The following is a 15000-nucleotide window of genomic DNA, read 5'->3' as shown; positions in this document are numbered from 1 at the left end:
CCCTCACCACACAATCGACTCTGCTGATCTCTTTTCAACACAAGAACACACGAACACAATAACACAAGAAAAGTCAAGAACGTAGCTTGCTTGCAATGACATGCCTCTGACACACTCCGCACAGACATGCGTTCTTCCACCATTGCCTCACTCCTCCAGCCGTTATGCGTGGTTGTGTTGTGCCTGCGCAACGTTGAAGACCACGCCGTGCACTTTTTCCCACGCCTGAATGGCCTGCGTTGCACGCAAGCACAGCCACGTCGCCCCTTTGGACACGGGAAGGTCCCGAACCTGCGTGCGCGTGTGTGCATTTGAGTGCATTTGTGTGTGCATTTGTGCATGTGAGTGCATTTGTGCATTTGTGCATTTGTGTGTGTGTGTGTGTGTGTGTGTGTGCGTGTGTGTGTGTGTGTGTGTGTGTGCATTTGCGCGCGCGCACGTGTTTGTGTTTGGGTTCCTTCATGAATGAGTGGCAGCAGACACATTCAAGCGAGCATTCACCACCTTCATGCACTCGCGGCTGAGGCACGTACCAGGCGCAGGCGCACTTGCGTCGCGTCCCAGCAGTCCTTTGGCGACGTCTTGTGCAGGTTCATTCGGAAGAGCTGATTGCCATTGGAACCATTCCGTCGCGAGCAAGGTGAGGTGTTGCGTCCCGTAAGAAGTGGTAGAGGCACAGCAGAAACGCAAAGAAGTGCCACCAGCAAACCCAATGCTTAACGAATATGACAAGCACGCACACACACACACACGCACACACAACAACAACAACAACAACAACAACTTTAACAACAACAACAACTTTAACAACAACAACAACTTCAACAACAACAACAACAACAACAAGCACCAAACAGTTCAACACTTCAATCACCAAATACCGTTGCCAACAAACACGTCAGAAACCATCACTCATGCAAGCGGCAGTCAACAAAGTATGCAAGCCCACCTGGTAATCAAAGACACAGATGGTTTCGTTGCGTGGCAATTCCCCGTTTGGCAGCATGAGGTGCTGTTGGTTTGCGGGCACGGGTGTTGTGACAAAGATGGGGTTCTTTGCACTTCGCGTGATGTAGATGCTCTTGTCGCACACCGTGACCAACACGCCGCTGCCAATATGCCGCCGGATCTAAAGTGCATGTGTGGCGTGTGTGTGTGTGTGTGTGTTTGTGGAACAAGTGGCAATTAGGAAGGGAAGAGGGGGTGAGAATGGCTGTGGAGGAGCAAACTCGCCTGAAACGAGAGTGCGTGTCAGCGTGATGACACAGGAGCAAATCAACATAAACACACACACACACACACACACACACACACACACACACACACACACACACACACACACACACACACACACACACACACGAGACGATTGCGGGTGGCACACAGAAGTACAGTCGCTGAGCGCCCCTTGCGCATGTGCTGGTGGTGTCGTACCCGCTCTGTTCGTGCCGTGCGATCCGGGTTTTCGCATTCCTGGAGGTTCACGTGGTACACATCACCTAGCGGGTGCGGGCAGAGGGCCATTTTGCGCATGTGGGAGTGACGGTGAGGTTTGGGGCAAGTATAGGGAGCTGGTCGTTCAACTACAACATTCAAATTGTCTCATGAAACGTCCCGGAACGTGCGTGCGGACAAGTGCCTTGTTCGCAAGCAACACTGCACAAAGATGAATTCAGCAGGACGTAAACTGACATGAAGGAAAACCACGCACGACACAAGTACACGACACACGTACACCACACATACACACACACACACGTACACGCACGACACACACACGGCACAAACACACACACACACACACACACACGACACACACATATCACTCACGTGGGGCGAGGTGGAGGTCGCGTGCATCAATCTTGCATGCGGACGTGCGCGTTTCAAAATGCAGAACAACACGTTCGCCCTCGTAGTATTCGCCGGCAAGCAAGACACCCGTTGTGTCCAGGAAGGCAAGGGCTCGCTCATGGAACGTAAACTGCAACGAAAGAACGAAGCGGTGAACAAGCATGTCAAGTTAAGAGAGCGCCATTCGTGAGGCACACATATTTTGTGTATTGAGTCATTTGTCATCCCTATCAGGAGTGGGACAGAGATGCACGAACAGCACGCAAGTACACAAGCACAATACCACATATGAGCCTTCCTTCTCCCACCAAACACCCACACACCTTTGTTTCGACGGGCAGGTGGTCGAGGTAGAGGTGATCCTTGAGCTCCTTGAACATGGAGAAGCGACATGCACAGCCTTCAACCACGCACGGAATCTAAATGTGGTGTCGTGTGATCCATTGAGTAAGGTGTGCAAGGACAATCACAGAGCAACACGGCCGGCTGACACGCGGTGATGGGTTGATCTGGAATCGGCTTGTAGAAGGTACCATGCACACACACACACACACACACATTCAAGTGCACAGAAGACGAAGACAGGAACAACAGACACACGCACACACATGCAAATACACACATGCAAACACACATATACATGCAAACACACACATGCAAACACATTCAAGCCATTGTCGACGCACCAGCGTGGTCCTGTCAATTTCAAACTGGTGGAGGAATTCAATGAACGATTGTTGCTTCTGCAGTTCGGGTTTCTCCGTCATTGTCGCGAGGCGTGACGAACGACGGCTTGACCGCCCACTGAAAAAACACGTGGATGAAAACACAAAGTTGAGGCATTGTTCAGAGGATTTGGCGGTGGTGACAGTTGGCACAATTGTACAGAGCAATGGGCACTTGACAAACCATCGCGCACACGTGTGAACAAACAATCACAAACACACACACACACACACACACACACACAAATCCTCACACTTGAACACAGACACAGACACACACACACACACACACAAACACATGCACACGCAACTCCTCACACTTGACCATACACAGTCACAAACACACATGCAGAGAGCAACACTAACACACCTCCTAAGCTGCAACATGTGGCTGTTGCCGCCGCTGTCCTTTGATCTGCGAGTGAGACGGCGCGTAAAGCTCGCAATGAGCGACGGACGTCTGTTGGATGCGTACGAGAGACCCGTCACGCTGCTGCCGGTGCTGGTGATGGAGGCACGGCTGGCGTTGCGCCTGACTTGCTTGCTCGCACGCCGGGACGCCGCACGTGTCAACTCATCATGCAATGCATCGTTGGCCTTGGACTGTCGCCGACCACCACCACCACCACCATTACCATCACCACCACCGTTGCCGCTGCGCCGACGAGACATGGTGCCGGAGCGAAGGCGAGAGATGACGCTGCGACCAGAGAGGCTCCACCTGCTCCGCCCACCAGATGATGGTGATTGGGCTGACGACGACGGCGATGATGATGGCGATTGCTGCGGTGACTGAGCGTGCCCGTCGTGCTGGCTGCTGTGGTGGTACGCATGGGCTGCGTCTTGGTCTGTGTGGCGTCGTTGGCGCTGGTCACAGTGATGACGTTGCCGTTGATGCTGCGAATGCGACGACGATGATGACGACGACGATGCACCAGACGTGGCGGACACGGTTGCGGTGGATGCGCTATGCGCCTCAGAGTTGTGGCGGGGCGCCATGTGCTCATATTCGTGGGCGGTGGACACACGGGCAGCAGCAGCGGCAGAAGAAGAAGAAGTGTGGCGATCATTGTTGCCGTTGATGCGATTCAGCTCCCGGCCACGCGCACGCGCAACCGCCACGTCATCCGCGTGCTCGTGAATGCGACGCATGTTGTGCTCATACTCCTCGTGATGTGCACGCCGCAGCCTCGCCTGTGCATGTGCATGTGCATGTGCATGTGCGTTGCCATGCCTCTGCACCTGCACGGAGCCCCTCCGTTGCTCGTTTCGAACGCGTGCAACATCGCCACGAGTCGCACGTGCGCGGCTGTGTTGCGTCAGGTCGCCGTAATCAAACGAGTCGCGTGACATGTGCTGCATCTGCTGCTGTCGCTGATGCTGCTGTTGTTTGTGGTTGCGTTGGTGTGTGTCGCCACCAAGTTCTCTGCTGCTCTCCCGCGAAAGCGCATGTGGGCTGTGATGCCCTTGCTCCCGGCCGTGGCGGTGGCCGCGGTTGTTCGCGTGGTGCTCAGGCTTGCCTGCAGGCACTTGTGCATCCGAACCAACCGAGGAGTTTGAAAGGTTTCGGGTGATGTTCGCGCGCGAGTTGATGTCCTGCACATGGTGAGAGCTACTTGATCGTCCCTGCTTCTGTTGTTGTTGTTGTTGTTGTTGTTGTTGTTGTTGTTGTTGCTGTTGCATTTGGGACTGTGAAGACTGGCGCTGCGACTGTCTGCGGACCGGTGCTTGGTGTCGGCGTGATTGTCTCTGCTGCTGCTGCCGTTGCTGTCGTGCTTGGTGTGGGTGTTGGCTGCGGGCGCCACCAGCGCTTGCGCTTACATTACGGTCCTTGGGCGTCGCCATCGCATTTTCCTGGGCAGACGTGGCGTGCGTGTTGCTCTCTGAGATGCCGTGTTGCCGCACACCATACGTGTCGTCATCGTCACCATCGTTGTCATAGTCGTTGTTGGCAGCGCTGATGGCCTGGCCAGGGTCAGAGGACGTTGTTGGCTCGTTGTTGCTCTCCTAATAGTGGAGGCAGGTGTGTGCGTATGTGTGTGTGTGTGTGTGTGAGTGTGTGTGTGTGCGCGCGTATGTGTATGCGTATGTGTGTGTGAGTGTATGTGAGTGTGTGTAAAACCGCTAGTTTCACTGGATGTGAAACAGCCAACACATAATAACGAGGAAAACAACACACGCGCAGCCACAACCACGAATATTCACACGCGCACGCGTGTATGCAAACGCTGGTCTGCCAGCAACCACAAGCACCGATACCTTTCATCGTCCACACGCAAACACACGCACACCTACACACGCACGCACACACACACACACACACACGCACAGACACGCACACACGTACACACACACACACGTACAAACGCACACGCACGCACGCACACGCACACACATACCTGGACAGCAGGGTCTGTCTCTGATCCCTTCACTTCGGCGCTGAGGGCCTTCTTTGCCCTCATCTTGAGTGCAGCCATTGCCGCAATCTGGGAAGCGATGTTCACGCGTCTCTCCACCTCTGCACGGTGCTTGCGCTCGCCCTGGAGGGAGGGAGGGGGTGGCAGTGAGAAGAGGCGGGTTACAATACAATGCAATGTATATTCAGTCAACAAACAAACAACCAGGAGCACGCTCTCTCACCTCGGCGTCCGTCTTTGCCATGGCTTTGGCTTTGCAATGGGACGGGATGCTTGCAAGCAACGCCTCGACCTGTGTTGCTTCCTTGTGTGCTTGGCGCAGCAGCCGCTTGTACTGCACCCTGGCCAGCCATCCATGTACGTATTTTTGTGCGTCCACCACCTGTGAAGCACCAGCAGCAAGCACAAAGGCATTGGGTAGTTGAGAACGAATACACTAACCGAGAATGAGCAGCAAGCTGTTGTTGCACAGACTCACGCACATTATGCCTCATCATGGCATGAAGTGAGTGCACACACAGACACACACAGACACACACACACACACACACAGACACACACACACACACACACACAATACACGTGCAATCACGCCCATGCGATGAACTAACGCTGTCAAAAAGAGAGGTCTTGAGATCACGGAGAAGATCGAGGTGGTGCAGTTTCATGAACACACGCGTCTTTCCCAGCTGCCACCTGCACATGCACACGTCATTGTGTCCACGGAATTGGATGAGTGTGGGCGTGAGTGCACGTGAAAATGTGTGTTCATGTGTATGTGTGCGAGAGCTTGGCCACAGAACTGATCACAACTCAATCATGGCACATGGCTGCCTTGTGTGTTGCACTCAATATGGGACACGCACGCACCCGTTGCTGCTGATCTTGGACATGATCTTGTGGGCGGTGGTGTATGTTGCCGGTGCATGTGCGCAGCTGTGGAACGGAAATGCAACACTCCCAAATTGCTCCACCAAGTCCACGAACAGCATGCGAATCGGGTAGCCCTTGAAGTGGAACAAAGGCAGCATTACCAACGATTTGGCGTGAGTCAGGCAGTGTTGGTCAAACGAGGAAGAGCGTGAAACAGGGACAACACGAGGGAGGGCGGTGGGGGGAAAGGGAGTGGGCGATCAAATGACAAAGGACAGGGTCAGTATTCACTTGAACACACAGACACATACAGACACACACAGACACACACATACACACACACGCACACATACACACACACACACGCACACATACAGACACACACACGCACACATACAGACACACACACACACACACACACACACACACACACACACACACACACACACACACACAGCACAGCACACCTCGCGGCGAATGCGAACGGCCTCGAAGACGCCCGTGTAGTTGAGCTGGCGATGGACAAACTCCGAGACGAAGCTGTTTGGGCAGCGGTAAGGGTCTGGTTTGATGCAGCGGATGAACGCGGGCTGGCACGCGCGCATCTGTTCAGGGTCGATGATGGGTCGTGGGCGGTGGTTGTGAGTGAAGTGAAGTGATGGCATGATGCGAGGTGTGTGAGTAGGGGGGGGGGAATTGAGGTGTGCCGCTCAGTCTTGTTGGTCTTCAGCAGGACACGCGCAGGGACACAAAGCACAGGGAGTGGTATTCACTCATACATGACTCGCATCACCACCACTTCGCTCTCGAACCCATCATGACCACCAGGATCAGTTTCGATTCAGTGAAGTCGTTCGCCACCTTTCGCATGAGGTGTTCGAGAGATGTGCGGAACGAGGCGGCGAGCGTGTTGCGTTTGCCCTGGGCCCGCCGGCTGGGCGACACCAGTCTGAATCACACACAGAACAGCAGTTGGTGTGATGGGTGGTTGGTGGTGTGATGGGTGGTTGGTGGTGTGATGGGTGGTTGGTGGTGTGATGGGTGGTTGGTGGTGTGATGGGTGGTTGGTGGTGTGATGTGGCAATTCGATTTGTGAGCGACAGTTGAAGATAGAGCATGTCGACGCAGTGAACAGCAACGTTGTTGACTTCCCTGCCTCACACACATGCACACGGACTTACACACTTACATACACAGCCTCACACGACGTAAGACACATCAAGGCGACTTGCAAGCATGCACATGTGTTCACTCACTGGTCGCGAGATCCAACACGGAGAGCGTCCCTGACGATAGCGATTTCGGTGACGTGATGTCGACAATTGCAATCATGGTGATGGTGGTGACCATTGCAGTGAGTTTGAGGTTGAGGTTGAATGTATGTGTTGTTAAACACGAATTGGAAACGCGCACACTAAACATCTCTTCACACAGGCACATGCACACGCACATGTACATGCACATGCACACCGACACACACACACACACACACACTCACTCACACACATACACACTTACACAGACAGCGCATGCGCATGATCTCACCTGATCTTGGAGTTTTGGCGCTGGAGCTTCATGAACTTCTTGTCAATGCCTGATGTCGTGTTGACCCGAAAAGCGTGCTGTCGGACACGAGCGCGTGCGTGTTATGAATGCGAAGAGAAACGACATGAGTAGAGAGTGTGAGGTATGTGTACATGCAAATGTGTATGTGTGTGTATGTGTGTGCATGCATGTGTGTGTGCGTGAATGTACGAGAGAGGGTGAGGCAGCGGGTGCCAGCAAATACATCTGCGGCACAACACTCACTCACAGAACCAAGCATGCAACAATGCCACCCACATTGAAGAGAGAGCTGATGAATGTCGATTCGCTCTCGCACAACATCTGCCGCACGTCCTCAGGGAACGGGTCTCGGTTCTTCTCAAGAAACCTGTGAGTGAGAGAGAGAGAGTGTGTGTGTGTGTGTGCGTGTGTGCGTGTGTGTGTGTGTGTGTGTGTGTGTGTGCGTGTGTGTGTGATTGTGATATGAGTAAGCAATGGACGTGCAACAGTCTGCACAAACGCCTTGCAGTGGCTGTTGTCATGCCCTCGCCTCTTTCGAATACATGATCACCCGAACGAAACGGAGAATACAGTCGCCACATTCCACGGCCACACGTGCTGATGCTTGTGATGTGCATTCGCACTTACTGTTCGCTGTCGTATTCGATGTCGCCCGCGAAGTGTTTCACCGTAAATAGCGTCTTGTAGATCTGCGTGACCATGGCAGATACAGTCATGAATGTGAGACTGTTTTAGAAGGGGCGTAAGGGTATGTTGGTTTGCCTGCAAGCAAGCATGCATGCTCTTCAGGGCACACGCAGCGACCACGGAGAGCTTGCCACCAACAAGGGCACATGAAGCCAAGGGGATTCAGGGACAAACACGCGAGCACACGCACAAGAACACATGAGAGCGCGCGCGCACGCACACACACACACATTCATAAACGGTACCCTGTTTCCTTCGTAGACGTTGCTGCCGTTCCATTCGCGCGTGAGTTTTTCTGTGAACGACTTGGCGGTGCCCGTTGGGAGGAAGGATTCCTGAAACAAGCAAGAATGTTTGCGGTGATGGTGATGATGATGAGTTAGAGGTGCCCGAGCGAAGCGGTGATGAGAACAGGACGGCGACAACTACAGGAAGTGGTTGTCATCTTTCAAACGTCGAGGTCTTTGCAGACACGTATTCGCGTGCGCGGGAGCATGTGTGCGCGTGTGTCTAACACCCTCGAAATACACACTCTCTGACACACACACACACCCACACACTCTGTCACACACACACACACACTCGCTCACATTCTCTCACACACATGTACAAAATATACGCGCGCAAACCTGGTTGAGCATGTCGAACATGCCGATTCCCTTGAGGAGAAAGAAATCGAGCAGTCGCTTGTTGTCCGTGTACTCAATCTCCCCAATGTCAATTCTGTTGCGGCGTGCGTGAGTGTGAGTGTGAGTGTGAGTTGGCGCGTGTGTGTATGTGTGTGAGCGTGAGTGTGAGTGTGAGTGGGAGTGTGAGTGAGTTGGTGTGTGTGTGCATGAGCGTGAGAGGAAGTGCGCCTGTTTGCGTTTGTGTGGGCGGTTGTTTGTGCAATGGGGGACGTAAGGTTACGACTGTTGCACTCGAAGCATGACAAGCTGCAATATGAATTGTATCACCAAACACGCACACACATGCACAGTCACGTGTATGCACACACACATACAAATAGCCATCAAAAGCATCATATTCCACAAACACACACGCACCCTTCTTCCTTGTACTGCGCCAATTCCCACTGGAACACATTCTCGTTGAAGTAGAACTGCAGCTCCTCATTCGTCAAGTTGATGCAGCACTGAACACACACACACACACACACACACACACACGCACGCACACACGCACACACACACACACACACGCACAGACAGACAAGTTTCGTGAATGGTTTGTTGATGAATGGGTGCACGTCCATACAATGGCGAGTGATGGCCGTGACACAGACGGCAAACAGCAAACCGACCCCTTCACATTTGCAACACGCGTGCGCGCTCAAACAAGCTGCACTCCACACGCAATACAACCTTTGTCTTGTTGCGCACCTGCTCGAAGCTGTTGCATGGCATATTCTCGAACCCAAAGATGTCCAACACACCAATCGTCATGTTCTACACGGCATGATCAATGTTGTTTGGGTGGAAGCAATGGGGGCAACGTGAGATGCAGCCTCAAAAACGTCGTCGTCAGGAGGGAAGCACGCCCAAGAGCACTTACAGACAGCACCTAACGACGACACATGTCAAGGTTGTGACACACACACACACACACACACACACACACACACGCACGCACACACACACACACACACACACACACACACACACACACACACACACACACGGGTGTGCTCACCTCCACCTCCTCCGGCGCGGACAGCTGCTCGTTGATTCGGATGACGATCCATTCAAACAGACGGCTGTAAATCTCCTGTGGGAGGGCGGAATAGTGTGTGTGTGTGCGTGCGTGTGAGGGTGTTTGTGTGTATGTGTGCATGTGTGTGACGGCGTTTGTATGTATGTGTGTATGTGTGTATGTTAAAGACATTGGGTTAGACTGCATGAGAGACGCTGCTTTGAATCACAAAGATGCACCAGTTCTTGCACAAATACGTGGCAACCGGATGTGTATCCACCCACGCTTCTTCCCATTTCTTCTCTCATTTGGCCACAAACCTTGGCCATGGTGTTTCTGCAGTCCTCGGCGCCCTTCACAGTCTTGCGGCTGTTGTGAGCAGAACGTGAGTGCAGCGTCAATGTGTCCGTAACAGCCACGGAAGCAACCATGATGGCGGTGATACAGAGATTGCATGCCATCGATCAACAAGACATAAATATGTGTCGTGGGATGGTACCAACAGACAAGCCTGAGCCGTTGGACATCGGCGCACATCAATCATGCACGATAAGTCAAGCACGCAACGCATTTGTGGAAGGGGACAAGGTAGCGATATTGTTATGCTGTTGTTATCGTGCTTGCAGGCAACGAACCGTTTGATGCTCTCGCCCCGGGTGACAGAAATGCTGAATGTCAATGCCAATTGCAACTGCTCTTCCGAAACTTGCAACAGATTGGCGACTGGAGGTTGGTGAAAGTGTGAAAGGGGAGAGGCGGGTTTGTGTGTGTGTGTGTGTGTACGTGTGTGTGTGTGAATGAGAGATAGAGAGCAAATGTAGGGTGTGAGGGGTGCATGCGTGCATTGTCATCTTGCTGCAGCGGTTGAGGTCGAGAGCATGCAAAGCAGAAGCACGCGCGTTCCTGACGTGCGGAAACAAGAACAAGAACAAGAACAAGAAACAAGCACAACAAGAACAATAACAACATCAACAACAACAGCAAGAACAAGGACAAGAACAAGAACAAGAACAAGAACAAGAACAGTCGCCGTCGTCACCTCGTGCGCATATGTGCGGGCAGTGGACGACGGCAGTGTCGGAGACGGGATCGAGATCAAACTCAATGTCACCAATGTGGATGATCGCAGCAACTGCTCAACGCAAGGGAAGGCAGCACGTGGTGCTTGCGCGTAAGTGTTGTGTCGTGTCGTGTTGTGTTGGGTTGTGTCGTGTCGTGTTGTGTTGGGTTGTGTCGTGTCGTGTTGTGTCGTGTCGTGTTGTGTTGTGTTGTGTTGTGTTGTGTCGTGTTGTGTTGTGTTGTGTTGTGGTGTGTCGTGTTGTGTTGCGTTGTGTGCGTTTCCCCTGTCCATCGTTGGCCACTTACTTACCGCGGCACAGACACACAGACACACAGACAGACACACAGATAGACACACACACACACAGACACAGACACAGACACACACACACACACACACACACACACACACACACACACACACACAAGGGTTCCACATTGTGTGCGCTGCTCACCGGACTCGAAGATCTGCTGCAGTTCTGTTGTGCTGAAGCCGACAGCCAGCATCGCATCCAGCATCTCGCGAAACCGAAGCTGTGCCGTGTTGGGGGGGGGGGAGGGGGTGGGGTGGTAGACGAATGGAGGGGGTTGCGGGATAGATGTGATGTTGAGGTGAGGTGAGGTGAGACATGGACAAGACAGTGTGCATGTGTTGCGTGTATGCGCGTTTGCGTGTTTGCGTGCGCGGTGTGTGAGCGCGCGTGAGTGAGCCATGCTGTCTCTTCCAGACTTGTACTAGCAGTCACACGCACACACGCACACACCCACACACAGAGGCAACGCACACGAACACACTCGCACCTTTTGGGACTTGGTGAATGAGGTGGTGACGCTTGGAGGCAAATCAGCAGAGCTCTCATCAGAGTACAGAAAGCTGTTGTCATTTTGATGGTGGTGATGGTGACGTGCAGCATGATGAGCATTTGTTGTTCAAGTGAAGTCATCATGCACAACGGCCACAAGAACTTTCCTTTCCACACACACACGCACACACACACACACACACACACACGCACACACACACACACACACACACACGCACGCACGCACGCACAAATACGTACTTGTGGTAGTCTGAGGGTGAGAGATGGAGGGTGGCTGCTGTGTCTGCTGGAAGGCCAGCGATGAGGTAGTGGAACACGTGGAAGTTTTCTTCGCCTTCAGACCGGTGCACCACGCGCGCTTTCTCAAGCAGATACTGAACGTGGGCGGCGGCGGTGGTGGTGGTAGTGGTCGTGCAGAGTGAGTAAGGTGGGATGCACAGGCAGGAGTAAAGCAAGGTTGCCTGCAGGCAACAAGGTTCGAGTTGCAGCGAAGCGGGCATGATCATCACCAGCGAACAATACAAATTAATGTGCACTGCCTCCCCCCACCTGTGACATGGAGGCGCCAGAGATTACACCGTCCTTGTCAAACTGCAGCTGAAGGTACTTGCCAAACCTGAAACGTCCACACACACAGACAGAGTACAATGTGGCGTGATGTGATGTGAATGTGTGCCGCATCCAAATCATTAAACACAGATATGCAGTGTTTAATTTGTTTGCTTGCAGGCAATGGTTCGCAGGCGTGTGTACCTGCTCGAGTTGTCATTGAGGGGGGTCTTGGCGTTTCCAAACGCTTCCAGAATGGGGTTGACCTGTACATGCGAGCGAGCGAGCGTGTGTGTATGTGTGTGTGCGTGCGTGTGTGTGTGTGTCCATCCATGTGTAAGATCTTTCGGTTCCAAGTGGAAGCACGCGTACAGATGTAGCACAGGTGCGCATGCTTCACTGGTTTGAACCTGGTTGATCTTGATGGGAAGGTCAACGCACGCGTTTGCGTGCTGGCCGATGCCTGCTCCAATGCAGATGTGACACAAACTTGATGAGACGAAGAAGCAAGCGAGAAGAGCAGAAGGACAGCGCAACCCACGTGCACCCAATGAAAACCACGCGTACATGCACACCCACACAAATGAGCAACACAAGATCCCCCCTCACACGCACTTGCATAGTCCCAACATTCCTCTAACACGGCTGTACTCACTGAGCGTGTCCTTCTCCGGCATGGCAAGTTTGAGCACGTGGCTGACAAACAGCTTTGTGCTCTCCGTCTTTCCTGCACCACTCTCGCCACTGATGATGCAGCACTGCGGGAGCCGTGTCTCCTTGAGCTGCGTGTACGTGCGCAGGGCGATGCCGTGGATGTGCGGGGGGCAGCGAGCTGACGTCAACGTCAGGTACTGCCGTGCAATCTGCAGTTGACGCCACAATGGCAATAAGCATGAGCCGTTGAGTCAGGCCATGTGTGATGGAAGTGAGAACGTTTGCGTCTTTGATCGTGAGCCACCACTCTGAACGTGACCACGCTTGCTTGCATGCTTCCCTCATGCCTGTTGATCTCACTTGCAGCCACCGAAAGCCCCCTTTCAAGTCTTTGCTCATCATGTCATCACACGCGCGCGCGCGCACTGACCTCGATGGAGTAGAGATCTGGCAGGGGCTTGCACGGGTTGACCGCAATCAGCATGTCGCTGACGTATGTCTGCGAGTGCGAGAGTACAATGGCGTGCAAGGGTGTGAGTGTGTTGGGGGGAATGGGAGGGGCAAGTTGAGGATTGTGCACGTGGGAGAAGCGCAGCAGAGACAAAGAGAAAGATCGCGTTGAGGGATTGATCTGCCACAACACACGCACACACGCACATACGCACACACACGACACACCGCACGCACAACACACACAACACAGATACACGCACACACACACGCACGACGCAACGCGACGCACGTAGATGATGTCTTGTTGGAAGCGGTCGCGGATGGCGTTGAAGACGTGCTCCCGCGACATCTCCGGCAGAGAGCACAAGTCGTCATCATCGCGGCTGTCAGTGAGGGAGTATTGATGACATGGTGGTGAGGTTGGAGAGGTGCATGCGCCGGGATGAGCAAGCAATGAACATCGAGCTGAACGGCAGTCAGGTGGCAGACAACAATGCATCATGGGAAAGTCACGCAATCGAGCAGCACACAAACAAAGACCACAGTGCTCCCCAGCCCTGAAGAACGTTCCACTCCTGTTGTCTCGACTCACTTGACAAGGTACTTGGCCATGATGGCCTGTGTCCTTGGATCGCTGACTGGCTTGGCTGGTTCTTGTTCCCACTCAATCCCACAACACTCCGGTTTGCAGATGGCAATCCTTGCTCCTGACTTGCCTGCCTGCCTGCTGTCACTTGCTTCCTTCTTCTTCTCTCTCTCTCTCTCTTCTCTCCACAACTTTGTCGCTATCGTTCCAACCAATCCTTTCACTCGCCCTCCTGCTGCTGCTGTTTGGCTGGCTGGTTGGGAAAGTGTGTGTGCTCGCTCTTGGCGTTCGTGGGTTGATGTGAGGTGAGGGCTTTGCCTTTTGGTTGGTCCGTTTGTTCGGTGGCTGGGAGTTTGGCTGGATGGCCTGTCATCCGTTTTGCCTGCCTTCGCAACACGCTTCGAGCATGCCTTGAAGGTCAGGTTGTTGCGAAACCGGGTTTCTATTGATGTTATTGCTAAATTCTGTTTTGCCAACAATGCTTGCGTGGTAAAATGCCTCCCATTTTCATGCTGTCTGTGACTGCTGTTGGTAAAATCCAAAAACCGCGCACAGCTGCAGCAGACGTGTTTTTGCCGCGAAACGACACAAACAGCAGCGAAGCAAGTGTTGTGCTGGTGGTACGTGGTGCTTGGTGTTGGTGCATGCCGGTGGTGGGATGGTTGTGCATGGCATTGTGTGGTGTTGCTACATGAGTGTGTGGCTGGCCCTTGTTCTCTCTGTGCGATGTGGTGTGGACTGCGTTGTTTACCGGTGATCGCGCTGTGTTCTTGACACTTTTTGTGTGCATGGGGCGGCAGGTGCACGATGCCGTTTGCGTTGATGGTGGCGGAGAAGCCAGCCGTGGCTCGAGGAATCGCGGGCATCTTGGCGCCAGGCAGCACCAGTGTGCGTGTGTGTGTATGTGCGTGTGTGGATGTGTATGTGTGTGTATGTGTGTGTATGTGTGTGTATGTGTGTGTATGTGTGTGTATTTGTGCGTTGGCTTGTGCGTGTGTGTGTGTGTGTGTGTGTGTGTGTGTGTGTGTGTGTGTGTGTGTGTGTGTGTGTGTGTGTGTGTGTGT

At 53.3% G+C, this 15000-nt stretch overlaps 2 protein-coding genes across 2 annotated transcripts in view; one reads left to right on the top strand and one right to left on the bottom strand.

Moving 5' to 3' along the window:
• Positions 1-14192, bottom strand: part of PTSG_10698 (kinase subdomain-containing protein) — a 14431-nt gene extending 239 nt beyond the window's left edge. The window contains exons 1-36 of the mRNA XM_004988606.1: positions 13943-14192; positions 13640-13733; positions 13328-13396; positions 12899-13106; positions 12654-12706; positions 12448-12509; positions 12244-12310; positions 11935-12068; positions 11672-11744; positions 11326-11404; positions 10851-10943; positions 10447-10534; positions 10132-10180; positions 9812-9886; positions 9502-9567; positions 9166-9254; positions 8749-8842; positions 8365-8454; positions 8060-8121; positions 7709-7799; positions 7412-7488; positions 7123-7152; positions 6728-6815; positions 6334-6471; positions 5864-6000; positions 5605-5689; positions 5217-5375; positions 4976-5116; positions 2947-4583; positions 2538-2655; positions 2175-2270; positions 1831-1981; positions 1435-1499; positions 950-1129; positions 534-605; positions 1-291 (exon numbers count right to left, since the gene is read on the bottom strand). The exon at positions 1-291 is cut by the window's left edge and continues 239 nt beyond it. Coding sequence (XP_004988663.1) covers positions 163-291; positions 534-605; positions 950-1129; positions 1435-1499; positions 1831-1981; positions 2175-2270; positions 2538-2655; positions 2947-4583; positions 4976-5116; positions 5217-5375; positions 5605-5689; positions 5864-6000; positions 6334-6471; positions 6728-6815; positions 7123-7152; positions 7412-7488; positions 7709-7799; positions 8060-8121; positions 8365-8454; positions 8749-8842; positions 9166-9254; positions 9502-9567; positions 9812-9886; positions 10132-10180; positions 10447-10534; positions 10851-10943; positions 11326-11404; positions 11672-11744; positions 11935-12068; positions 12244-12310; positions 12448-12509; positions 12654-12706; positions 12899-13106; positions 13328-13396; positions 13640-13733; positions 13943-13962 — 4959 coding nt within the window. The 5' untranslated portion in view covers positions 13963-14192 and the 3' untranslated portion in view covers positions 1-162. The remainder of the gene's footprint in view (positions 292-533; positions 606-949; positions 1130-1434; positions 1500-1830; positions 1982-2174; positions 2271-2537; positions 2656-2946; positions 4584-4975; positions 5117-5216; positions 5376-5604; positions 5690-5863; positions 6001-6333; positions 6472-6727; positions 6816-7122; positions 7153-7411; positions 7489-7708; positions 7800-8059; positions 8122-8364; positions 8455-8748; positions 8843-9165; positions 9255-9501; positions 9568-9811; positions 9887-10131; positions 10181-10446; positions 10535-10850; positions 10944-11325; positions 11405-11671; positions 11745-11934; positions 12069-12243; positions 12311-12447; positions 12510-12653; positions 12707-12898; positions 13107-13327; positions 13397-13639; positions 13734-13942) is intronic.
• Positions 14193-14484: 292 nt separating this feature from the next.
• PTSG_10697 (DNA topoisomerase III) overlaps positions 14485-15000 on the top strand; it is a gene marked incomplete at its 3' end in the record, with an annotated part of 11991 nt that continues 11475 nt past the window's right edge. Inside the window, exons 1-2 of the mRNA XM_004988605.1 lie at positions 14485-14556; positions 14737-14824. Coding sequence (XP_004988662.1) covers positions 14744-14824 — 81 coding nt within the window. The 5' untranslated portion in view covers positions 14485-14556; positions 14737-14743. The remainder of the gene's footprint in view (positions 14557-14736; positions 14825-15000) is intronic.

The sequence above is a fragment of the Salpingoeca rosetta genome (assembly GCF_000188695.1).
Source record: "Salpingoeca rosetta unplaced genomic scaffold supercont1.34, whole genome shotgun sequence".
NCBI lineage: Eukaryota > Choanoflagellata > Craspedida > Salpingoecidae > Salpingoeca > Salpingoeca rosetta.
This window is presented reverse-complemented; position numbering and strand designations above follow the sequence as displayed.